The sequence below is a fragment of the Theropithecus gelada genome, chromosome 7b (genome assembly GCF_003255815.1).
Source record: "Theropithecus gelada isolate Dixy chromosome 7b, Tgel_1.0, whole genome shotgun sequence".
NCBI lineage: Eukaryota > Metazoa > Chordata > Mammalia > Primates > Cercopithecidae > Theropithecus > Theropithecus gelada.
In genome coordinates this window covers 90250450-90277857 of record NC_037675.1, presented here as the reverse complement: position 1 = coordinate 90277857, position 27408 = coordinate 90250450, and the positions used below count along the sequence as shown (strand labels likewise).

Below are 27408 nucleotides of genomic sequence, written 5' to 3'. Positions count from 1 at the left end.
GTGCTGTGAAGAAAAACGGAGCAGGATAAGGAGAGAGAGAGAGCAGGGAGGGTGTGCTTCAGAAGGGGTGATGGAAGGGGCCACTTCGGAGAAGGTGCTATTTGAAGAGACCTGACTGAAGTGAAGGATCAAGTCCTGAGCATATCTGGGGGAAGCTCACCCTGGGCAGAGGGAAGAGCAAATGTATAAGCCTGAGTGGGGAATGTACTTGTCACATATGAAGAACCACACGAAGGTAAATGAGGCTGGAAAAAGGGAAAGTGGCGCAAAAGGCAATGAGAGGCAGCCAGGGACTTTGTCAGCCATGGTGAGAACTTCAGATTTTTTTTTCTAGTTGAGAGAAATCCATCAGGAGAGGAATAACAATCATATTTGCATTTTGAAAGAATAACTTGACTGCTGCAGGCTAGACATACCAAAATAGGAAAGCGTGGTAGCAGGAAGATCAAGAGTCCAGGAAAGAAAAGACGGCAACCAAGACCAAGCTTAGAAATACATACAAAATGAAAAACTAAATAAACCTTCTACAGTTATTATATATTCTTTCTAAAATACTGATAATCATAAATATATGCATCTAATGTTATCAATGAATGTTATATTTCTCAAATCTACCTTCAAGGCCCAGTTCAGGCTCCACATCCTTCACAAAGATTTCCCTAATGCCTTCACTTCACATAGCTGTCTTCTACCTCTCAACTTCCATGGCATTTATTATGTGAACTTGTTCTCATTAGAGAAGGACTCATACTTTTTGTTAAATTTTAATCATATCAAATAAGAGACTCTACTGATTGTAAGAAGCACCACACAGTGCTTTTTTAAATAGAATTTTTATTTGATCCTCACTGATATATTTAGACATATTCATACACAGATTGTATCACAGATCACTCTTTTGCATACTTTATATAAAGTACATATACATAAGCAAAATAAATTAAATATAGTGTTCCTCTTTCACAAGAAGTATCAAATTCTTCTGAATCCCTTTTTGATTTGGTCATCAGTGGCCAGGTGTTTCCACACAGTATTGTTCTATGCAATGATGACACAGCATTTCTTTATACTTGACAAACAGCAATTGTATACATTTACGGGATACAATGTGGCGTCTTGAAACATGCATACATTGTGGAATGAGAAAATCAGTCTAATTAACATATATATAGCCTCACATACTTATTTCTTTATGGTAAGAACATTTAAAATCCACTTTTAATACTTCTTAAAAGTGCTCCGCTATTGTCTCCAAGATTTTCTTCCAAGCTACGGACAGTCATTCTGCTATGCTGATACCTGTGTTTTCTTGATCTTACCAGCAGGTGTCAACAAAAGCTTTCAGGCAACAATCAGTAATAATTACCAGGTTCACCATGCTCCCAAGAGTAATTACCCAAGTTTCCATATAAGCAGACTATGACAACTACATGGCAACTGCCACTTGGCCACAAAAATAGAAAGACGCTACCCATTTTAAGATGTACCTCAAGTTCAGAGATGTTAAAATGTGAAAAACAATCTGAGTCCATGAAATATGGTAAATTCCTTTAGAGCAAGATCGTATCGCGTGCCATTTCTTAGCACAAAATTTAGTGTTCTGGAAAGTGAAAAATTAATAAACAAGAATTAAACAACTCTTAAAAATGTTCTTAGCTTCCCATGTTTCCATTAGAACAGAGGTTCTCAAACATGTTAGTCTAAGATTCATTTTAAACTGTTAAAAATTGCTGAGAAGAAGTTTTGTTTACATAAGTTATATAGATTAATACTAGAAATTGCAACTGAGATATCTTTAAACATTTACTTATTAATTCATTCTAAATAACATACATTAAACCTACTACATATTCACATACATAACATTTTTATGAAAAATAATAAGCTCTTCTGAGTGGAGAAAGTCTGTGGGTTGTACAACCATGTTTGTGACAGAGTGGATTAGTCTGTTTAACTCAGAGAGAGAAGGCCGTTAAGTCCTTTTGAGCATAGATCTAAAGCCAAAAGCTCCACTTGTGCTTTTATCTATAATCAAGCTAACGGTTTGGCCTCCATTTGTCTAAATCTTGTCTCTCTCTCTCTCGGTTGGTTCTCAACATGGAGGAACAGGGATGTAACTTATCAGTCCCATAAAACCCTAATAAAACATTCACCAGTTGACCCAAATCTATGCTTTATAGATATTTCTTCATGTGCTTTATATTTGAAATTCTTTTTCAAAGCCAACAGCATCCCACAGTGCTAGGCTTCAGTGCTACAGCTTCCAAAGGTGGCAATGCCCAATGCAAAGAAGGCTCAAGCCTCAATAAGCCAGTTGGTTCAAGACTTTGGGTTCTATAAAATTACTTTTGAATACTTGTATACTTAATTAATGGACACAGAAATTGATTTATGTAATCTCGAGGAATTTTAGACTGAAACACCTATTGTACGGACAACCTCATATGTAGTTTTTCAATTAAGTTTTATAAACTTATAAAATATGTGCTTATGCTAAATAAATGTAAACCTTACAAAAGGGTACAAAATTAAAAGTAAATGCCCTGTCCCCAAATTCCAGTAGGCAGAGGCTCTGTTAATAGTTTTTTTAGTATTGTTCAGGAAATTTTGTTCATACTTAAGCATATACATGGGTGTGCATATTTTAACCATAAACAGAATCATTCTATACATTTCAATATACAGTTTATTTTTTCACTCAGTGTCTTGACTCTTTCCATATCAAAACCAAAAGCTTTACTTCATATTTTTAAATAATACTTCTGCATAGTGTTCCGTCAATAGAGATCATAATTTATTAAACCAGTCCCTTTTTGATTAAGCATATGTTTCCTTTTTTAAACCAAAAAACATACTACAAAAACATCTTTGTACAGGTCTTTGTGCACTTGTATGAAAATAGCCTTAAGGAAAATTCCTAGAAGTAATACCGCCAGGTCAAAGAGCATGCACATTTTAAAATATCATCAATAACTGCAAAAAGCTTCCAAATGTTCATACATGGAGCTTGTTTCTCTACACCCTTGGCAACCCTAGATAACACAGAACTAAGATCTTTGCTAATCTGATTGAGTGAAAAATGGCTTATCACAGTTGTTTTAGCTTTTTATATCTTTAATTATGAGAGGTTAGGCATTTAACACATCAGATATTCTTTATATTTCTCTTTCTGTGAGCTGCCAATTCCTATCTTTTGTCTGTTCTTCTATCCTATCCTATCTTTTGTCCTTCCACTATTGTGTGTGTGGGAGTCTTGCGTGGAACACTGCCCTCCGGGACACAGGAGAGCTGGAGGCTGAGGTGTGGCTCAAGAATCCCTGGGCATTGACTGTGTTCTATTCCAGATGAAAAGAGCCTGTGTTGATGTTGACCATAGTTCAAAAACACAGGAAGGCTCACTGTTTATAAACATTCTCTTCAGAGGAAAAGTTTAGATGGCTTAATTAAGTTCTTCCAAATAGGTGTCACCAAGCCCTAAGTACTAAACGGGGGCGGTTTAGTCAATGCAGCTGGAACTTGGTTGTTGTCTCATCTCTGTGGTGATCTTACTTTCATGGAGAGGGTGAATGGCCACTGTGTAGGCTGAAAGGAAACAAGAGCCTAAGGAAAAGCCACACCATGACATGGAAATACCTCGTTTCCATGTTTACATTCTTGACTAAATAGATGAGAATTTGTGTGTGTGTGTTTAAATCTCCCAATTTTAGCAATTTTTAAGCAATGTGTAGTTTGAGGAAATCAAAAGCAGTCTTTTGTCTGTCCCAGGTATGCCAATTATTTTCCCTGTTTGGTATTTTTACCTTTTGTTTTGTTGTATATGGATTTGGTTTCTATTTTTTGTTTTTGCCATATAGAAAATTTAACTTTTACATTCTCAAATTTATCAATCTTTGCCATTATGGCTTTCTAACTTTGTGTCATGATTAGAAAAATCTTCCTCATTCCAATTTATACAAATAATTCATCTGTGTTTACTTCTGGAACTTTCAGGGTTTCATTTTTTGAAGTTTTAAATCTTTAAAGTTTTAAATCTGGCAGTAATGAATAGTATAAATCATTACTCAACCAGCTCTATTTTAAAACTATTTATTAAATAACCAAGTAATGCAATCGGCTTAATAGGCCATCTTTATCACATCTTAAATTTTCATATATATGAACACACATTGATTCTATATTGTTTCTTTACTTTTTTGTTTTTTTGAGACAGAGTCTCACTCTGTCGCCCAGGCTGGAGTGCAGTGGCACAATCTCGGCTCACTGCCAGCTCCACCTCCTGGGTTCACATCATTCTCCTGTCTCAGCCTCCCGTGTAGCTGGGACTACAGGTGCCCGCCACCACGCCCAGCTAATTTTTTGTATTTTTAGTAGAGACGGGGTTTCACTGTGTTAGCCAGGATGGTCTCGATCTCCTGACCTCGTGATCCGCCCGCCTCGGCCTCCCAAAGTGCTGGGATTACAGGTGTGAGCCACCACAGCTGGTCTATTTTGTTTCTTTATTCCTTTATCAGATTTGTTTAAATTTTACTAGTTCTAGAATAGATTTTATTAATGTAGACTTAAAATAACATTTTCAAGTATATAAATGCCACTTCAAGAATATAATAAATTTGGTATCAAGTGATTTTTACAGTGGTTATTTTTTATCCAATTCACAAACTGTAGATACAAAATCTATAATTAGATTTTTAAATTATTATTATTATTATTATTATTGAGATGGAGTTTCCCTCTTGTTGCCCAGAATGGAGTGCAATGGTGCGATCTTGGCTCACTGCAACCTCCACTTCCTGGGTTCAAGCAATTCTCCTGCCTCAGTCTCCCAAGTAGCTGGGATTACAGGCATGTACCACCAAGCCAGGCTAATTTTGTAATTTTAGCAGAGACAAGGTTTCTCCATTTTGGTCAGGTTGGTCTCGAACTCCCAACCTCATGTGATCCACCCACCTCAGCCTCCCAAAGTGCTGGGATTAAAATAAAATTAAATAACTGCAAAAAATGAATGCTGCAGTAGTTTTCAAATCTTGTTTTGCATCAGAATCAATCACCTAGTGAGCTTGCTAAAAATCCAGATGCCTGAGTCCCAGCTTCCAGGACTTCTGATTCAGAGGAAGAGGATGGGTCATGCTTCCCATCCACTCCCAAGGTCATTTCATACACAGTAAGGTTTGAAGACCCCTAGAATAACATTTCCAGGGTAAGGTTATGCAATTGCCTTATGCCTTATAATTGCAAATGCCTTTCAACAAAGAACGGCTAAAATTAAGATCTGTCTTTCAAATGAATAAACAAAATACCTCAAGAAAAACTGAAACAACCAACAAAGAAATCTGGCAAGGATAAATCATTTTAAACAAACAATGAAAAATAAGCAGTTCAACATATTCATCCTAAAATAGACAATATTTAAAAGATATCTGCAACAATGAAAGATACATAAAAAGAAGAGAACATAGAGGAATGGAATCCCTCCAGCCAGGGACAAGCATGATGTATATAACAAAAACCCTACAGGCATACACAGTGCAGGCTGCAATGCTAAAACCAATTTACTGATTAACTGAACATCTATTGTCACATAAACAGAAAAAGAATACACTGGAAATCTGACTTTGGTGTGCTAAACTTTGACATAAGGGAAATTAACTATGCAAATTCAAGGCAAAAGACTGAAATACTGCCACCAACTATTTCAAGTCTGTGCTTAGTCTTTGATCACTCTATTTGTGCATGATTTTCCCTACAACTGAGAGGCTTTCCTCTCCACTCCTTTCTTCCTTCAAGTGTACAGTCAACTTAGAGCAGGGAAAGGTTGAGAAAAGGAATCCACTCCAGAGCTACTCCATATCACAGCCACAGCAACAGTGACTGTAACAGAGGCTTGGAAGGAATTCTTCTGACCAGCAACCATGCAATAAAGATGGGATACTTCTCTAGCTCTTTCTGCTAGCACTTCCTGCCTAAGAAGAGAAGGGCAAAAGGGCAGAAATGAGCAGAAGGCAAGGGCCTAAAGGTCAGAGCTCCAATTGCACTGGCATAGTCACCACCAGAACAAGCATGAATTCCACTGGTTTAGCTTGTTGGTCAAAGTTTTATTCATACTCAATTTAGAGTCCAGAGTATTTTTATTGATTTATCAAAGTCTTCTATTTATACATTTATAAAAATTACATTTCAAAAGGAAATCATAGTTTTTCTTGACAACGTTAAAATACTTTTATTTAAAAAGTAATGCATGCTTATTATGGAAAATCTGGAAAATACAGAAAGTATAAAAAAATCATTCATACACTATCACCTAGGTATAGCAGCTATTAATATATTCCATTCTTTTCTAAGAAAATGATTTCAAAATATCATACCTAGCATTTTCAAGGAATTTCAAGGAAACAGAGATGTGTCTGTTCAAAGATATATTAGAAGTCCTAAGCAATAAGACACATTTTTAAAATGGTAAAATAATTGAAGGGAAGAGATGAAACTACCTGTATTTGCAAATGATGATTGTTTTATTTACTTAGAATATCCAAGAGGACCTATGAACAAGATCTTAAAATTTAAAGAGTTGCTAGTATCAAAAAAATGTTTAAAAAGTAATACATTCCTATCCACCAGAAATAATCAAATAGAAAATACAAGAGAGAAAAAAAATAAGGATTCCATTCATAGTTATACCTAGAAATACACCTGCATAGAAAAAAGTTAACATAGCAGGCCTGAGACCACTATTCTTAGAAAGGCCTGTATCTGGGAATTTGACTGGTTCTCTACATTGATATGAAACTTTCCCCAAATCATAAGCGCAGCTTGCTACACCTAACCTGTTTGCATAAACAGTGTGGTTTGTGCTGAATGCTTGTTTACTTCTGGGAGTGTTTGCTGTGTGATAAACAGTGTGTGATTATATGACCAGCATCCAATAGTAACCATGGTTACAGAGTCTCTAATGAGCTTCCCTGGTAGACATCACTTCTCATGAGCTGTCACAACTCGCTGCTGGAAGAATTAAGTGTGTCCTGTGTAACTCCACCGGGAGGGAGCTCTTCGAAGCTTGTACCTGGTTTCCTCTGAACTTTACCCCAAGAGCTGTTTCCTTTTACTAATTTTACTTTGTATCCTTTTGCTGAAATAAATCTGAGTCCTGTCAGTCCCAGTAAATCAATGAAAGCGTGGTCTGGGGGACCCCCAACACACCACCTTTCTGGAGATAATTACAAAATATTCACTGAAGAACAAAAAAAGACCTAAGTAAATGGAGAGTTATATCATGATTGAGAATGGGAAGAAAGGCAGGCCACTCACCCACTCCCCATCATTCATACACTCAATGTAATTCCAATCAACACGCCTCCAGGGATTTGTATGGTTTTTGATAGGCCAATCCTACAATCACTATGGAAGAGCAAAGGGCCAGGAAAACCAACTGTAAACAAGAAGAACAAGGTGGTAGGATTTGCCCAACCTGATATCATGAATTATTGTAAAACTATAGTAATTAGACAGCAGCGAAGAAATCTCAATGGTACTTTTCATGGAATTTGATGACATGACTAAAATTTATAAGCATTAAGCCAGGAGTTCGAGACCAGCCTGATCAACAAAGTAAGACCTCATTTCTGCAAAAAGTAAAAAAAAAAAAAAAAAAAATTAGCTGGACATGGGGGCACAAGCCTGTAGTCCCAGCTACCCAGGAGGCTGACATAGGAGGATCACTGGAGCCTAGGAATTTGGAGGCTGCAGTCAGTTATGATTACGCCACTGTGATCTAGCCCGGGCAACAGAGTGAGAACCCATCTCTAAATATATATATATACACATATATATATATATATAGAGAGAGAGAGAGAGAGAGAGAAAGAGAAAGAGAGAGTATGTAATATAATGTCAGTATCAATTTTTGTCCATTTGTGGTAGATACATTTTGGGGCTTTCTATTCTGTTCCATTGGACTGTTTGTCCATTCTTATACCAATGTTATAGCAATGCAAGAATCACCTAATACACTATCTAAGAAGGGATTAATTACCAGAATATAGAACTCAAATAATTCAACAAGAAAACAAGCAATCCAATTTAAATATGGACAAAAGACTTGAATAGACATTTCTCAAAAGAAGACATACAAATGGCCACAGGGTATATGAAAACATGCTCAACATCACTAATCATCAGGGAAATGTAAATCAAAACCACAATGAAATATCATCTCACCTCAGTTAGAAGGGCTATCATCAAAAAGACAAAAAATAACTAATGCTGGCAAGGATGTGAAGGCAGGGGAATGAATGCCCGTACACCGTTGATGGGAATGCAAAGTAGTATAGTTGTTATGGAAAACAGTATGGAGTTTCCACAAAAAAACTCAAAATAGACCTACCATATGATCCAGCAATCCCACTGATGAATATATATCCAAAAGAAAGGAAGTCTGTATATCAAAGAGATATCCCATGTTTATTGCAGCACTATTCACAATAGCCAAGATGTGGAATCAACCTGAGTGCCCATCAGTGGATGAATGGAAAGAAAATGTGGTATATAGACACAATAAAGTAATATTGAGCCATAAAAAAGGGTAAAATCCTGTCATTTGCAGGAACATGAATGGAATTGGAAGTCATTATGTTAAGTGAAATAAGCCAGGCACAGAAAGAAAAGTGCCACATGTTCTCACTCATGCAGTAGCTAAAAAAGTGAATCTCATGGAGGTAAAAAGTAAAATTATGGTTACCAGAGGCTAGGAAGGGTGTGGGGAGACTGGAGGATGAAGAGAAGTTGGTTAAGGGGTACAAAAATATTTAGACAGAAAGAATAAGTTCTACTATTTGATAGTACAGTAGGGAAATTATGGTTAACAATAATTTACCTTATATTTCAAAATAGCTAGAAAAGAAGAATTGTAATGTTCCCAACACAAAGAAAAGATAAATGTTTGAGGTGACAGATAACTCAACTACCCTGATTTGATCATTACACATTGTATACAGGAATTAAAATATACATGTACCACAAAAATATGTACAACTATGGTGTATCAGTAAAAAAAAATAATAACATGAATTACCTCATAGATTCTTGCAATTCCACAGAGCAGGGTTACTTCTCCTGGAAACTTATCTAAGCCTTGTTTGAAAAGATTTAAAGCAGTCACAGGTTGATCCAATGAGACATAAACCTAAAAACAAGATACATTTCAATAAAAGTATAGATTCTTAAAATAATATTTGTTATGACATTTATAATTATTGATTAGTAACAAATTATCTCCTAGATACTACAGTAAAGAATTTTCAGTCGGGCATGGTGGCTCACACCTGTAATCCCAGCATTTTAGGAGGCTGAGGTGGTTGGATTGCTTGAGAACAGAAGAAGTTCAAGACCAGCCTGGGCAACACGGTGAAACCCCATCTCTACAAAAAATACAAAAATTAGCTGGGCATGTTGGTGTGTTCCTGTAGTCCCAGCTATTTGGAGGCTGAGATGGGAGGATCACTGGAGCCTGGGAGGTCAAGGCTGCAGTGAGCCATGATTGCACCACTGCACTCCAGCCTGGGTAACAGAGTGAAATCCTGTCTTTAAAAAGAAAAGAAGCAGAAGCAGAAGCAGAAGAAGAAGAAGGAGAAGAAGAAGAAGAAGAATGAATTTTCAAAAATGTGCAGCATTAATTTTCAATAATGATGTTATAGTTTTATCTCCACATGTTATATATAAAGCATTCATTCATTTATTCTCTAACAAATGCTTACTGTGAGCTTACTATGCCAGAGACTGGCAATAGTAACTAAACAAGAAAGAATCGAGGGAAAACCTTTTTAGGATAGAACAGACATGAGTATGCTATAGGCTGGCATTAAGAAACCAATTAGGAGACTGAGGTTAAAGATGCTGAATAAAGAGGAGACGACCCATGGAACAAGGCCTGAGAGAGACAGGCAGTGGACAGGCCCCTCCAAAACAAGAGAGGACACAGGTTCATGAGGTCAGGGAGTTAAGCAAGTTAGCACATAATGGCTTCCACTTCATTAGCAATTAGAACATTAGCAGGAATAAACCATATACTTAATAGGAATTTCTAAAACAGTATTACTATTTTACGTATGACAACATAAGATTATGACACTTTTTTCATGATTTTCGGATCCACTTTCTAAACAGTAAGAGTGTGTTTTGAGAAAAAATCCAAAGGGATGCAACAGAAAACTAAAGTATTTATCATTAAAGTTTGAGATTAGAGAGAGAGGTACAGATAATAACTTTTCAGTTTTTACTTATATACTTTTGAACTGTACAAGTTCTATACTTTAAAAATATAACAAATAATATATAATTAGTATTTACATAATCTAAAAGGTTTAATTTTTAAATTAACAATTAAGAACTTTAAAAAACAATGTTCTTAAAATCTGCTTGATCTCTTTCCTTTGTGTATATATAACATATGTAAATATATATTATATAAAAATATTTATATTATATTACTATATAATAGTATACATTATAATAAACATTATATATAGTTATAATATATATTTATATTATATTATATATTATATTATATATTACATATTTATACTATATGATTATATATGTATATTATTTTTATATATTTATAATTATATAATTTTATATATTTTTATATAAATTAAATATATTGTATTAATATATAAAAATATATACACACATATATATACACATTTCTTTTTTAAAGAGATGGGTCTCACTATGTTGCCCAGGCTGGTCTCAAACTCCAGGACTCAAGCAATGCTCCAGCCTCAGCCTCACAAAGTCCAGGGATTATAGGCATAAGTCACCATGCCAGAGCTCTTTCACTTTTTAACTTTTAATTTCAGGGTACATGTGCAGGTTTGTTATATAGGTAAACTCATATCATGGGGAGTTTGTTGTACAGATTATTTCATCACCCAGGAATTAAGCCTAATACTCAGTCATTTTTTCTGCTCCTCTCCCTCCTTACACCCTCTCAGAGGCCCCAGTGTCTGTTGCTCCCCTCTATGTGTCCATGTGTTCTCATCAGTTAGCTCCCACTTATAAGTGAGAACATGAGGTATTTGGTTTTCTGTTCCTGCGTTAGCTTGCTGAGGATAATGGCCTCCAGCTCCATCCATGTTCCTTCAAAGGACATGCTCTCATTCTTTTTTATGGCTGCATAGTATTCCAGTGTATATGTACCACATTTTCGTTATCCAGTCTGTCATTGATGGGCATTTAAGTTAATTCTATGTCTTTGCTATTGCGAATAGTGCTGCAATGAACATACGCATGCATGTGTCATTGTGACAAAACTAAAATCTGCTTGATCTCTATTACATAACAACCATCCATGCATACATTAAAGAAAAACTTACCTTTATATAGTTGTGTAGGGAATAATAGATTTAAACAAATCAATTTATGGAAAAACAGGTGAAGTCATGTATGTAACAAGAGTTAAATAAAAAGCATATTTTTTCAATGACATAGTAAGTGATTATCAATTAAGATGACAGTCAAATAGTATGACTTCAGCCTTAATTTCTAGTTCTTTCCAAAAAGTTTACTATGATGCCTAGAAACTTCTTTAAGACTTTAAGTGTAGGCTGGGCATGATGGCTTACACCTGTAATCCCAGCACTTTGGGAGGCTGAGACTAGAGGATCGCTTGAGGCCAGGAGTTGGAGACCAGCCTGTGCAACACAGCAAGATTCCATCTCTACCATAAAAAAAAAATTATCCAGGCACAGTGACCTGTGGTCCCAGCTACTCAGGAGGCTGAGATGGGAAGATCGCCTGAACGTGGGACGTCAAGGCTGCAGTGAGTTGTGATAATGCCACTGCACTCCAGCCTGGGTGACAGAGTGAGACCCTAACTCAGAAAAAAAAAAAAATTGTTTAAGTTGAATATATCATATATAGAAGATAAAGTTAGATACCAGATAGTTTCAAACATTTTTGAAAGTCATTAAAACATACTAAGACTAGCACGGTAAATTTATATAACTTTCATTTTGCTTCTTTTTCATATGTTAATTTTTATTCCCATATTTAGGAACTAGTAGCACTTCCTTTTATATCTCATCTTCTTTTGAATCTCCTTTACCACATTTTTTAATTTAAGAAACTCTAACAGATAAAGCAAAATCATGTCATCACCACCACTTGTGTTTTTCTTTCAAAATAGCCTCAGTGAGGGTCAAGAGGTAACTTTACCCCACTATTGAAAATTCTGGCCAGGCATGGTGGCTCCCACCTGTAATCACAGCACTTTAAGAGGCCGAGGCACGCAGATCACTTGAGGCCGGCAGCTCAAGACCAGCCTGGCCAGCATGGTGAAACCCCACCTCTACTAAAAATACAAAAATTAGCTGGGCATGGTGACGTGCACCTGTAATTCCAGCTACTTGGGAGGTTGAGGCAGGAGAATCACTGGAATCCAGGAGGCAGAGGTTATAGTGAGCTGAGATCATGCCACTGTACTCCAGCCTGGGCAACAGAGCAAGACTCCATCTCAAAAAAAAAAAAAAAAATGCAAGAAAATTCTAGGTGGCCCTATCATTTCTGCTGTAGGGCTGCAGATGGCACTGCAGCAGTGAATAGGTCTGGAGTCAGAAAGACCTGGATCCGAATGCTAACTCCTAACCACCAAGTGACCCTGAAAAACTTACCCCTCTTTAAATTTAATTTTCCTTAAGAGTACAAAGGAAATGATAAAACTCACCTTTGCAGGGTTATTGTGAGGGTTAAATTAAACTGCATATATAATGAACATGATAAAATGTTTTACACTGAGTAGGTGATCAATAAAGGAGAAGTATTATTTTTATTATTATGCCTCAGCCGAGTAACTAGGAACCTACGTAAACACAGTCCCTGTTCTCTACTATGTGCTCAAGTGGGATACAAATGTACTGTAGAAAATAAGGTCTCACTGGGGCCTGTTATCTGTGCGAGTAGTGAGCCTATGGTATTTTCTCCTGTCCTAATGGGCAATCTTCAAATGGGTCTTCTTATTTTTTATGACAATTAATTTCTTATGAGACAGTTACCCTCCATATGTTCTCATTTTTTCCCTTGCTCTAAAGAAAAACAAGTTAAATCTAAACATAGTAACTTGCCAAATATTCCTGAAGAAGCTGTTTACTCTCCTCATGCAATGGCCAGAATTTAAACATTTATTCTGAGAAGGCAGATTTCACTCAAATTAAGATTTACTTACTTTTGCCAAGTACAGAAATGTATCTACCATTTCCTGCTGCTTCAGGGCTGATTTAAACTGTTTTTCTGCTTCACGATACATTCCCAACCTACAAATAGCAATTTTAAGAATTAGACATTCAACTTAAAAATAAACACTAGATCACACCCTGAGGATGAATAGAGACAAATTATAAGAGGAAGCACATACCAAGGAAGGTAATGTTGCACATACACATAAATTAACATGTTTATTTCTACAGTTTAGCAATAAGTTGCCTATCTCCCATATTCACCGGCTTCTAACCCCCAAATGGTATGTAAGGAGTCTGTCTGAAGCCTAGTCACAGCAGGACTAAGATAATAGCTGCTAGCAAGCCAGGTCACATCAGTTCACCACCCAAAGAGCTTATGATCAGCTGGACATATGGCAAGTGACCTGAATAAATGCTTAGAGTCTCCATATTACTGGAAGAGCTGAAGGATGACATTTATTTGAAAACATCTTCTGCTCTGAGACAAAAGCACATTTTTAAAAGCTATCTTTAAAAGTTATTTTGACCGAGTAATAATTAACACTGGGGTAATATAGTTATACCATTTTATTATTCTAGAAATCTTGTTTTCCCTTATTAGGTATCTGATACTGATTGTCCTAGTCTATCAATCTGAGATTTGCTCCCTGCCTAAATATGATTGTCCTGATGTAAGTAGTGCCTACCTCTTATACCCAGGAAAGAATTTGTTGCCACTAATTCAATCATTAAAACACAACTTTCAACAGGTCTATTCATTCATGTCCTGAATAGATCTGTTAGGCTTACTCATAATCACTCATTTTTAGCTATCTGAATACTCAGCTACGATAATGTTTCATTTTGTGAAATAAAATCAAAATGATAGACAGTATGCTCCATTGTGCTATTTTCATTTAAAGGCTTGAAAGAAGAGCTTTGATCATTTTTCATAACTTAAACCTTAAGCATTGGTGTGGCTGATGCCCAAATAGCTACTGGAGGCCTTGGGATGAAAGTGGTTAAAGGCTAAAGGTCAAAGAACTCTAAAGTTCTGAAAAACAACATATTTATCATATTTATGTACATAACATCAACTGAACATGAAAATCTTTTTATTTCTTTTGAGATAGTCTCTGTTGCCCAGGCTGGAGGGCAATGGTGGGATCACAGCACACTGCAGCCTTGCCCTCTGGGGCTCAAGCAATCCTCTGCCTCAGCCTCCCAAGTAGCTGGGATTACTGACATGTACCACTAGGCCTGGCTAACTTCTGTATTTTGTTTTCGTAAAGACAGGGTCTCACCTTGTTGCCAAGGCTGCCTGCAAACTCCTGGGCTCAAGCTATCCTCCAACCTTGGCCTCCCAAAGTGCTGGTATTACAGGCATGAGCCACCGTGCCTGGCCGTGCATGCAAGTCTTAAACACGTGACTGAAATACAGTCACTAAATTCCATTAATTTAAAGTATCCATGAGAGTCTGTGTATTTTTATCTAACTTGTTTCTTTCCAAAAATCATTTAAAAGGGATTACAATAAAAAGATACATATAAAACAAGAATATGAAAACAGAAATAGATTATTTTAAAAACAATGGAGATAGAAAGATAAATTTAAAAAATAAAAATATAATCAGAGATATTGAGCTACATGAAAGTCAAAGAACCATGTTTTTTATTACTACAGCCTTAAGAGATAACTTCATCTAATACTATCAAAAAGCAATCTACCACATGAATTCTTGTGCAAAGAAAATGGAGCATGCCATGTTCAAAGAAAGTCAAGGCAAAAAACATCAGTCAAGTTCATAAACACCAGCCAATATCAAAGAGTCAGAGTCCAGCTGCCAACTTTTTCTCTCCAACTTAAATTTAACAAAATTGTAAAGTGTCAACTGTATGCTTATTTCATGATGGTAAGGAGATGAAAAATGAAGAAGGTAACAACCATGTCCTTAAAGCAATGATAATCAAAGAATGAAACAAAACATGTTCACAAATAAATTTAATCATATTATGGTCAATCAGGAAAAAAAGTGCTTTGAGAGCACAGAGGAGGTTCAGGGAGATAGTAAATAGGCAAGATTTCAACAGCTAGATGTGCAGGGAAGAGGGACATTTCCAAAATAAAATTAAACCATGAACATAAGTACATAGGCAGTAAAGTACACAGCAGGTTAGGGAATGCTGAATTTGGTTTCATTGAAAAGGATATAATAATGGGAGTACGGCTGGATGCAGTGGCTCATGCCTATAATCCCAGCACCTTAGGATGCCAAGGCGGGAGGATGGTGTGAGGCCCGGGGTTCAAGACCACCTTGGGCAACATAGCAAGAACCTGTCTCTATAAAAAAAAGAAAGTTTTAAAAAATTAGCTGGGCATGGTGGCATGTGCCTGTAATCCCAGCTACTTGGGAGACTGAGGCAGAAGGATGGCTTAAGCCTAGGAGATTGAGGCTGCAGTTAGCCATAATCACACAACTACACTCCGGCCTGGGTGAAAGAACAAGACCCCATCTCTAAAAAATAAAATAAAATAAAATATTACATAAAATTACCTTCAGCCTATGTGTATAAGGTTTACATGAAACATACGTGAATTTCATCTTTAAACCTGGTCCCATCCCCAAGATATCTCATTATATATATATTCAAATATTCCAAAATCTGAAAAAACACAAAATCTGAAACACTTCTGTTCCCAAGCATTTCAGATAAGAAATACTTAACCTGTAATTATTTACTGGCCTCTCTTCCATTCTGTTGTAAACCATTTGAAAGAAGGGACAATCTAATCTTTGTACTCCCAGTTCCTGGCAGAGTAGCTGCCCATTAAATATGTTACTGAGTGAATGAATGTGTAAATGAAAGAATACTGAATATGTCATAAAGATGGGCAGGTATTAAAGAACAGAAAAGAAGGATAATTTAATATGACAAGGTATATTTATTTAAATGCCATCATTTATGGATGGCAAAAGCAATCAGAGTTTTGCTTTCCTTTAATTATCAAGCATTTCTGAAGGTTTTGCTTGGCAGCTCAAGATTTCAAGATTGTCTCCAGGAATTACATTCATAAGAGTTTAATGATATAATGGTCTAAAATTACCTTTTAGCAGGAAACACTTTTTCCATCTAGCAGCAGGAAAAAACACTTTAGAGTTCTATGTGAAATATCTAAATGGAAAGTAGTCTTAATTTCAATGGCAGAACAATAAACATGCTTTTTATCCCATTTATAGTCTTTTTTCTCACAGTACTTGAATGAAAACTGAAGCTTATAAATATTGAAGTGTGTTCATAGTAACTGAAGTCTACCCTATTTTAATAATAAAAGATATTTATATTTATAAAATAGAATTGTTCATTTGTTTCTATTTTTCCAAATGTTCTATATGCATTTCAATATCAGCAACAAGTTTCAGATCTTATTTACTAGTTGCTCTATAAATATTCATAAAATTCATTATGATTCTTCTGATCTTTCAGTTAATTTGCTTTAAAATACATTTAAACATTAAGAGAATATAAGAATATTAAGGTCCTAGAGAAACAATATGGAATTGTGGAAACAGCAAGATAATTGGCATCAGAAAGTGAGCTCAAGTTCTTGTTCTGCCACTTACTGTTTACGTGAATTTGGACAAATCACTCTATCTTCCTGAGGCTCAATTTTTCTCATCTGAAGAAAGGACTAACAATAGCCACTACCTCCAAGGTGCTGTGAGACTTAAGTGAAATGGTACAATGTAGGAACAAAGTATCTCTTAACTGTGAAGTGTTTTACAGATGTGAGGCATGGGTGTAAATAAAAGATTTGATTACCAAGAGAACAGAAGTAGAAATCAGCAGACTTGGTTCTAGTCCCTGGTCTGTTACTCACTAGCTCCTGATGCAAATCACAACCACTCTCTTGGCCTCAGCTTCCTCATGTGAAAAGGGGAGTTGGGCCTGATGGTCTCAAAGCTTCCCTCTCTCAGCTCAAAAGTTTTATTATTCTAAAGGTATCAATTCTTATTGCTACCCTGTGATTGTTAAGTAAACGCTTTATCAAGTAAGCCAAAGACCCAGTTCTCGTTTCTTCATGGGAAAAACTACCCTCCAAAAAAGTATCAGATTTGAGACCCTAAAATACATGGCCACTTCTAGGCCCTTCAAAAATAATGAAATTTACCTGTAGTAACATTTTCCAATCTGTACCTTCCACCACCAGTCCTTGTACTGAGAATGCTCTGTGGAGAGGGCAGCCAGATCCAAAGCCTTTGAAAACAATTCATTTTAGATTAGTATTTTCTTTTCTAACAATAAGCAGTCAGGAAAATAAATAATGAAATAGACCATATAATTAGCACCAGTCAAAACGTGCATTAGAAATCAGACAGAAACTCAAGTTGCTCATGTTTCCAGATGGCCCCACCAATTTTCGCTAATCAGTTCCAGACCAGAGGGCTAATAGCAGATGAGATAAAAACACTCATCAAAGGGAAGCAGATGTACAATATATTTGAATATAATTTTAATATACAAGACACAAAACTGATATTAAAAAATGCCTAAGTTTTTACCCACTCCTCCTGACTTATCTATTGTATAATGATTCAAAATGCCTCCAAACTCCGTGGCAGTCAAGTCTTTGGTGTGTAAGCCAGATCCAGGGGCAGTGTCCACTTTCAAGAGAGATGTAGAAAAAGAAAGAAAGATTAAGAAAGCAGGTAGAGAAAAGATGTGGAAAATGGGATCATGAAGAAGAGTGAGAGGAACTTAAGTATTTGGATGACTGCTGTCTTCAACAACTATCATTCCACTCTTCTGACACCACCTTACGTCCCAGTCAATTCTAAGCAGCAGACTCCCCTTTGCTGAAAACTGAAGAAGATCTTCTCTTCAATTGCTTTCCTATTTTACATTTGTTTATCCCATATCTTTAATACTCTCAAATTTGTTCCCTCTATTGTTTATTCAAGATTAGACAAGAGGTGACTAAGTAAGAATTAGAATTTTATACAGAGGAAGTAGAAACCATTTTTGACAAAGGGAAAGCAAATCAGTCTTTGCAGAAATTTGAAGCTCAGATAAAGATGGGATTAATAGAAGCTGGGGCTACTAGTTAAGAGAGAATTCTGATTTTTTATAATACTATTTTTCTCTCAAGGCTGAAAATTTTTTATTCTTTAGCTAGTGTTAATATAATCATGATATCCAAGAGCTCAGTTAAAGTAACTCTTAGATTTTCAGTTCTATTATCTCAAAACACATCCAGATTACTGTCCACTTCTTAATATCAACTCTTTTCTGAAATGAATGTGAGAAGAGTTCCTTAAATCTCTTACTGTATAATTAATTATTTTTCCTTGTGTTCCCCATCTTCTCTTTCTCCAGGGGAGATCTCTAAATATGCAAACTACTTATAAACAAATGGTGACACCATGCTGAGCCTCTAATGGACTTGAAAAATCAGCATCTCTACTTGAAAGCTATGAAAATTAAAAACAAGCCACACACTACTTTCATATGCTTATTATTCTCCCCCACCACCCTGACCCCAGCCAGAAATAAAAATGAAACCAAAAAAATGAGGAGAAAAGTATAACTTCAATTAGCATTATTTTCAGATATACTAGAAAAACATATTTTCAGCCAGCTCAATTCAGGCATACATGGTAAATATCTAAACATTTTAACTTGATCTTTATAAAGACCTTTTCCAGTAAATAGATCATAGTCATTCTCATGCTTAGTATAAACAGACCTTCTATTTTTTAGAAAAAGATGTCATGCAAAAATTTTTTATGTATTCTAAATTCCCAAGGTTAGATTTAGTGCTTCTTACAGGCTGCTGGTTTTGCCTGCATAGTTGGTTCTAAAACAAGTCATCCTATGGAGAACCCATATGTTTGTACTAATCCAGTTAAGGATATTAATATAAATTATTGATACAGAATAAAAATGGCAAAAAGAAATTATAATGATGAAGACTCAGGCTGCTAAGGACAGAACTCTGACCTTTTTTTCTCTTGCCCCAAATCCTTTCCAAGGAGGCTTGGGGAGTCACACCCTACAAACCATAAAATCTCATTAAACAATTTTTTTAAACTAACCTGGTATAATGCGGCCTACTTTCCAATCTGACTGTAGTACAGCATCACATGAGAGATGGCAGACACCCCCGATCTTAAACATCCCTATATACTGACTTCAAGTGACAAAGATTACCTAATTGCCACCTAAAGAATCCCTAAAACCCACCAATGACATGTAAGCCATGGCTTCGAGATGTACAGAATTTTCAGGCCCAATCAATGTATACCTTCCATTTATTGATTTATGATTTTACCTGCAATTCCCATACTTTCCTGAAATGTATAAAGCCAAACTGTAACCCAATTGCCTTGGGCACATTTTCTCCGGACCTTTTGAGACTATGTATCCCCAGACCGAGGTCACTCATACTGACTCAGAATAAACTGCTAAATATTTTGGCAGAATTTGGTTTTTCTGTCCTCACTGCACTAAAGAAAAACATTTGTGACAATTTCTTTCCTTTCTTTTTTTGATACAGTCTTGCTATGTTGCTCAAGCTGGATGGAGTGCAGTGGCACAATCTCAACACCTCCAGCTCCCAGGCTCAAGCAATTTTCATGCCTCAGCCTCTTGAATAGCTGGGATTACAGGTATGTGCCACCACGCCCAGCTAATTTTTTATGTTTTTAGTAGAGACACGGTTTCACCCCACGTCGGCCAGGCTAGTCTCGAACTCTTGGCCTCAAGTTGATCCACCTGCCTCAGCCTCCCAAAGTGCTGGGCTTACAGGTGTGAGCCACCATTCCTGGCCCATTTGGGACAATTTTAAGTGGCTGACAAGCTCCCTGAGATACTCCTCTTTTACATCTCTGCTGTTGTTCTGGAATATTGCTGTGCACAGAAGAGGTATTCAAGAACTATCTGTTGACTGAATTAATTATAATCTTTGTTTCTGACTTCTGTTGACAATACCTTAAGAACCAAACAAAACTGTCATAGTAATAAGATTCATAATTAAAAGCTATTAACCTTAAAATTTTTAAGTGGTGACAGAAGATCTATATTTCTATAACCATTCCCAAATTTTTAAAATAAATAACTATAAGACTTAAATTTAATGATCTTTAGATGATTTAGTAAAACCAATATCTAGATATTAATAAAAGCTCAGAATGTCATTTTTTAAAGCAATAAGTTTATAAACGTCCAAAAGTAGAAGGAATTTTGGCAGATCTAAGTTTTTAAAAAGTCATCCTTTCACTATGTTGTAGTTGTAACAACTTCAAGATGATGAAATTAAAGAGCATGTGGAAACAAAGATTGCAGAATAACCGACTCACATGCCATTTTAGTTTTGTCAATACCAACAATATTGTCCAAAAAGGGAAAGGTGGGGAAAGGGAGTTATTAAATACTCAAAGGCAAAAACAGTTTTCCATAGATAACTTTACTTTTCCTTAAAATGTAAATACCACTTCGTGGCGTTCTCTACCTCTACAGTATTCTTCCTATTTGTCTGTAGATAAACACGGAATCACCAGCCCACGTGCCACTTGAGTTTTGTTGATACTGCCCACCCCCACAACATAAGAAACGCACTAAAAGCTCAAAGACAGAAAAATTGTTTTCCATGGAGAATCAGTTTTATACTTTCTTAATATTTAAACACCATTTCAAGGTATTTCTTATATTGGTCTATAGTAGTCTCTGTATTTGTGTGAAATACTTTCTTTAAAGAGAAATTTGGAGGCCACCCAAGGAATCTAAATATAAAAACACCTCTGATTTCTTAACATGTTAAAAAAACAGAATTCCTTTTTTCTTTTTCCAGCTAAAGTTACAAATTATATGTAAGATATAAAAATACATGCTTTATACTCATTATCTAAATCCTTCTTCCATTCAGAAGATAACATTTCTGGTAAAAGCAAGAATGACATTTTAATGGAACAACCTGATCCACAACAGCACTATAATGTGGCAAGACCATACCAGAGTGAGAAATGGAACAAGACATCTGTCCGACTCAGCACCGCTAGCACCCATCAAAGTACTGATATACACAACCCAATCATTATTGTTTAAAGAATAATCAATGCATATATCAATATATGAATTAGTAAATAAAATGGAAAACAAAGGAACAATTTGTGTTTTTCACCAAATAATAACAAAACAAATTGCTCCATTTTATGTTCTACAAAAATGTATGTATATGGGGGGTAAGCAGATGAAAATCACAAGCAGAGTACAAATCGGAAGCATTTTAACATATTATTGCCCCTAATTTATAATTCATTTTATAAATGTAAAGTTACTATAACATTACTGTTGAAAAACTTTAAAACAAAGGTAAAATTAGACTTAATCTCCATTAGTACCATGAGGTACAACATAGGCGTTCAACAAATATTTGTGGAATGAATGCATCTTAACCTCAAAATACTACCATTTTAATGTTTAAGTAATACCTTCTAGTATCTGTCATAAATACAAAATATTTTTAGAGTTATACTTCTGTTTAACATACTAAATGGCATACTTTTGGCTTAACATTATAAAATAAACACTTTTCATGTTTCTGCCTAGTGTTTATAATCATGGTTTTTAATGGCTACATAAGATTCCATTATGCTATTTATTATAATTTACCGAACTCATTCCCTATTATTAAACATTTAGGTTGTTTTCCCAGCAGTTTTGCCACTATACCTAAAGCTGCAATGAACACCATTGCAAATACAGCACTTTACTTTTTCCTGCAATCTCCTGAGAAGTGAAATTATAGAAACAAATTGAGGAAATATCTTTATGGCTATCTAATGTACTCTCCCCCAGGATTTTTTTTCTAATTTCATAAATATAAAACTCAAAGGCCAAAGCCTCTTTATTTTACATTTTTGTTGTTATTAAGAAAGTACACCTCTAATGTGCTTATTTACCAGCATTTTTTCTAATGTAAGTTGTCTGGTTTTGGGTCATTTCTATTTTCATAAAAATTTTTCAAAAATTAAGATCAAGCTTTTTTTTTTTTTTTTGAGATGGAGTTTCACTCTTGTCGCCCAGGCTGAAGTGCAATGGCGTGATCTGGGCTCATTGCAAACTCCGCCTCCCGGGTTCAAGCGATTCTCCTGCCTCAGCCTCCTGAGTAGCTGGGATTACAGGTGCCCGCCACCGCGCCCGGCTAATTTTTGTATTTTTAGTAGAGACAGAGTTTCACCACGCTGGCCAGGCTTGTCTCAAACTCCTGACCTCAGGTGATCCACCCACCTCAGCCTCCCGTAGTGTTGGGATTACAGGTGGGAACCACTGCACCCAGCCAAGATCAGCTTTTTTTATACATGATAAATACCAATATTTCAAAATCATGCTTCATGTATGTAATTCCCCCTTCTATTGCCCTTTTACTTCTGATTTTGTTTCTGTCCACTAGATAGGGATTACACATACGCATCAGTGAGTCTTTTTCCTTTGTGATTGTTTCACAAATCCAACCAAATTTATGAAATATTCTATTGTTTGCTAGTTTAAATTTTTTAAATTCTTCATTGAATAAATATCTAAAACAAAGTCCCCAAATTTTCTCGAGTGCCATTTAACGAATTATAAAGATGGATTTCAAAAAGAGTCAACAATTTTGTTCAACAATTTTGCTTGATTTTGGTGTTTTAAGAGAGTCACTGTTACCAAGAATAAAAATATATAATTTATAAATGGGGACTCCAGTTCTCAATAGTTTTTACTATCACCTCCGTGTTAATGAGATATATTTGAGTCATGTTTGTTGTCTCTTTTCTCTTCATTTGCTGATTTCTTTCATTGAGACAGGTAACACACCTCCTCTTATTTTGTTTGCTATAGGGAGCTCTGGTTTTTGAGTTCTGCTAGTATTCCCCAGGTCTATTTTACTACACGGGAACACCTGGCATTACACCCTTCTATTAATCATTGGTTTTTAAACTACTATATTCTACAGCAGTATTTTCCAATCCTGCCTGAAAATTGGCATTGCCTGCAGAGCTTTTATTAACAACAGATTCGCCAGATGTACCCTTGAGGATTCTGACTCAGGAAGTCTAGCACAGATCCAGAAGTCCTTATTTAATAATTCCCCAGGTAATTTAGAAACAGAGCCTAATATAGGAATTACCCAAGAGCCCTAATATTTGAGAGGTAGAAGATCATGGGGTGGGAGGAGCAAGGAGGAGGGCTGATGGATATGTTCTAAGTTTGCTAGCCCTGCTATAATTCAAGTAGCTCGACTTTTGTCTGTTTTACATATTAGGGTCTAGATAAGATTTCACTTGAAGAAAAGGATTTTGCTGCTTAAAATAAAAAGTTTAAATGTTACTACTCTATCTAAAATCAAATTTTGTTAAGTCCATATGCATGAAGAACTAGGATACTAACATAATATGTAAAAATTAAAGTCTGCTAATCCTTAGAATCTTTAGAACATAAGTGTAGTAGTGCAGGGAATAAATCTTACATTTTTTTCAATGTGATTTTTATTCCTCAATAAGAATGGGTAAATTCCAAGATGTAGAACTACATCCTCAAGATGAATCTATCAATGAAAAACACTGTTGCCATGACCTACAAATGGCTTATGATCTGTCTAGCTTCTGAACTCATCACCAACAACTCTTCCTCCTCACAGGCCTTACTCAGCCACACTGGCCTTCTTGCTGTTCCTCAGGCAACCCAAGCATGCTTCTACTCAGGGCCTTTACATTAAAGCTCTTTGAAAATGCCCTTCCTACACATAATGATGTGGTTCCTGTCCCCCTTCATTGAGGTGTCTGTTGAAATGTTTTCTTTTCTTTCTTTTTATTTTTGACACAGAGTCTCACTCTGTCACCTAAGCTGCAGTGCAGTGGCATGATCATGGCTCACTGCAGCCTCGACCTCCCTGGGTTCAGGTGATCCTCCCAGAGTAGCCAGGACTACAGCTCTACCCCTCTAGAGTAGCTGGGACCACAAGCACGTGCCACCACGCCTGGCTAACTTTTGTATTTTTTGTAGAGACAGGGTTTCACCACGTTGCCTAGGCTGGTCTCGAACTCCTGGGCTCACGTGATACACCTGCCTCGGCCTCCCAAAGTGCTGGAATTCAGCCACTGAGCCACATGTTTTCTGTTCAGAGTGACTTCAATAACCACTCCCCACTCCATCCAAAATAGCATCCTCCCCGATGTCATTATTTATTCCCTTACCTGTTTTCCTGCTTCTTTGTTGTTACAGTACTCATTAGCCCATGAGACTTCATACATTTTAAAGTTTATTTGTTTCTATTCCTTGCCCAACCAGAATATTATCTCTAAAAGAGCACAGACTTTGTCTGCTTGTTTCACTGTGTGATCTCAGGGCTGGAACTGTGGTTCAAACATATATTGGATGAAAGAATAGATTCCCCTGATATGCATTAATCTTCCAAATATAAGAGTATCACTTTACGATACTTTAGTCATTCGAGATTTACTAGTTTGTGAAATGGAATAGCATTCTAATGCTTTTTAATTACAGTTTGACCACATAATTTTATATATCATCATGCTGAAAGCCTCTCACCAGCTTTTTATGAAGTTAAGATGGCTGACTTTCGTTTCCAGAAATGTGCATGGTTTCTCAGTTGTCCCAACCTTCATATTTTTTTTTCCCTATATAACCACATCTATGAACACCGCATTCTGTATATGTGGCCCAGGCTGTCCCCTAGATTTCAATGTCACATCTCCCAACACATGCAATGGTATCTCCACTTAGATAGTCTTTTGTCATTTCAAACTCAAAATGCCTTCAAGTCACTTAGTCAGCTTCTTCACAAACTGACTTCCTTCCCTAATTATCCCATTTCTGCTAATAAAACTGTCACTCTTCTCACAGCATCTTTAGGAGGCAGATTTGACCTGTCTGTCTTTCCTTTGTTCCCCGTATCAAATCTATCATCAAGTTCTGTCACTTCCTTCTTTAAAATGTCTCTGTGGAACTCCTATTTTTTAGGATAAGGCCTATTTATTGATCATTCCATATCTTATTCTTATTTTTGCCCTTTCTTTACATTTCTTTCTCCTCCTTTCCATACATCCTACTTATTTTATGGATCTTTACTAATATCATCCCTTCTGCATTTTTCCTTTTCCTACTTGGTAACAACTTCACAGTTTGACAGTTACCTCTTTAATTATTTCATTTATGTCCATTTTATTTCTTCAGCTAGATTACATGGCTTGTAGAGGCAGGGAAAAGTATCATATTTTTTGTTAGGTCTCCTAGTGTATAGCTAGTGGTTGACACATAAAAAACACAATTAAGGGATGGCTATGGTGGCTCATACCTGAAATCCCAGCACTTTGGGAGGTTGAGGCAGGAGGATCACTTAAGGCCAGGAATTCAAGACCAGCCTGGGCAACATAGGGAGAGCATGTCTCTATAGATAATTTTTTTTTTTTTTTTTTTTTTTTAGCTAGGCATGGTGTCACATGCCTGTGGTCAAAGTTACTTGGGAGGCTGAGACGGGAGGATCGCCTGAGCCTGGGAAGTCAAGGCTGCAGTGACCCATGATAATGCCACTGCATTCCAGCCTGGGTGACAGAGTGAGACTCTGTCTCAAAATAAAAAGAAGAAGAAAAAAAGAAAACACAATTAAGGAAAACATTTTTATTTTCCTAAATGCTTAATATATGGATATAAAGCCTTTTTCCTGGAACTAATAGGAAAATGAGAAAACATGCAATCAGACACTGTAGAATGAACTACATTTGACCAAAGTTGTTCCGCTTGTGTTCATTTGCATATAAGCATGCAAAAATCAAAACAATTTGAGAAGTCATACGCATATGACTTTAAAATTCTCTGTTAAGAGGCCATGAAGATGATTCCCTCTACTTTTGTATGTTTGAAATCTTTGATCACAAAATGTTAAAGACAGGGGAAAAGGACACACCACAAAAATAACAGAAATACGTGCATTAGTAAACCTAGAATATACTATATGGATTAAGGAAATAAATGGATCAACAATACCATTAGCATAAAAACTATAACTTTAACACAAGCACGTCATGCAGTATTCTCAATTATCTGTATCTTCCCATTTATTGGAGATCTACATACTCTATGAACTAGGCATAGTTCTTATCGCTTGTGTATTTATACACATTTTCCCACTGAAACGGAGGGTGGATTTTAAAGTATTAATAATTCTCCAATCTTTAATCATTTCATCTGTTTATAAGGTCAGAAATAGAATACTTCAGAATTTAGACTTACAAAGTCAGAAAAATTTCAAAAGAAAATAGCATGAATTCAAAACTTACAGTCTTAACATCATTTTCATGATGAAAGATATACTCAAACAAAGCCTGTGAAGAAAAAAGTGTCAAAAATACATTGGATGTTTTTTAAATTTTATGTTAACAAAAGCACTGTAAAGCCTTGGATTTATAGATAAAAGGGCCTATCCATCTTTTGTTACAATCATTCATTTTAAAATACTACTATTTACAACTGATTCTGGTTTTAACAGACTACAAACTAGAATGCTCAAAGAATTAAACATTTTTTTCATATTGTATATTTTATTAGAAAGACAAATGAAAAGTTTATTTCTTAAAGACCAACTTCAGGATTGTCGTAAAACAGATGGAGACAATTCTTTACACTCTCTACATATATTATTCAGTGATTATGATATTAATAAGGACAATTTAGACATAAAAAAACTGGAAGTTTCTACTGAAACAAAGTAGAGTACAAGAGTAAAGCGAGGTGTTTTTTGCTTAATTTTTAAAGCTATTTCTCCTTAGATGGTATTTATAGTAACTCTATGATTCAGAATATTCAGGTTTCTTTAGCAGGATGCTACTCGGCCAAGCTGGACATTGGGAACACCTGGTGGTGGGTCGCAGATCAGACCACTTAAATTAAATCAAAGTTGGGGGGATGGCAAAGGCCTGATCTTATATGTTTTAAAGCCCTCAGATAACTCGCATGGACAGCCAGGGCTAAGAACACTTATTTCCAATATTTCACTCAACTCCTCTAAACAAATAAGCATTTACTCTTATTGGCATTACCTTTTTCCATAATACCATCATACCACTTTCCATAATACCACTTGCAAAGAGGCTAACATCCCTAGAAGATATCAAGGTTACTAACAAAGAAGACTTGGAGGCAACCA

At 35.9% G+C, this 27408-nt stretch overlaps 1 protein-coding gene across 9 annotated transcripts in view; it reads right to left on the bottom strand.

Moving 5' to 3' along the window:
* TTC8 (tetratricopeptide repeat domain 8) overlaps window positions 1–27408 on the bottom strand; it is a 54949-nt gene that overhangs the window by 8130 nt on the left and 19411 nt on the right. For 6 of the 9 annotated variants that reach the window (XM_025392496.1, XM_025392500.1, XM_025392497.1 and 3 more), the window contains 4 exons: window positions 26543–26587; window positions 17377–17462; window positions 13214–13301; window positions 9065–9175 (listed from right to left, as the gene is read on the bottom strand). In XM_025392496.1, coding sequence (XP_025248281.1) covers window positions 9065–9175; window positions 13214–13301; window positions 17377–17462; window positions 26543–26587 — 330 coding nt within the window. Of the gene's footprint in view, window positions 1–9064; window positions 9176–13213; window positions 13302–17376; window positions 17463–23712; window positions 23791–26542; window positions 26588–27408 lie in introns of all 9 variants that reach the window. The other 3 variants (XM_025392495.1, XM_025392494.1, XM_025392503.1) reach the window with 2 other exon arrangements.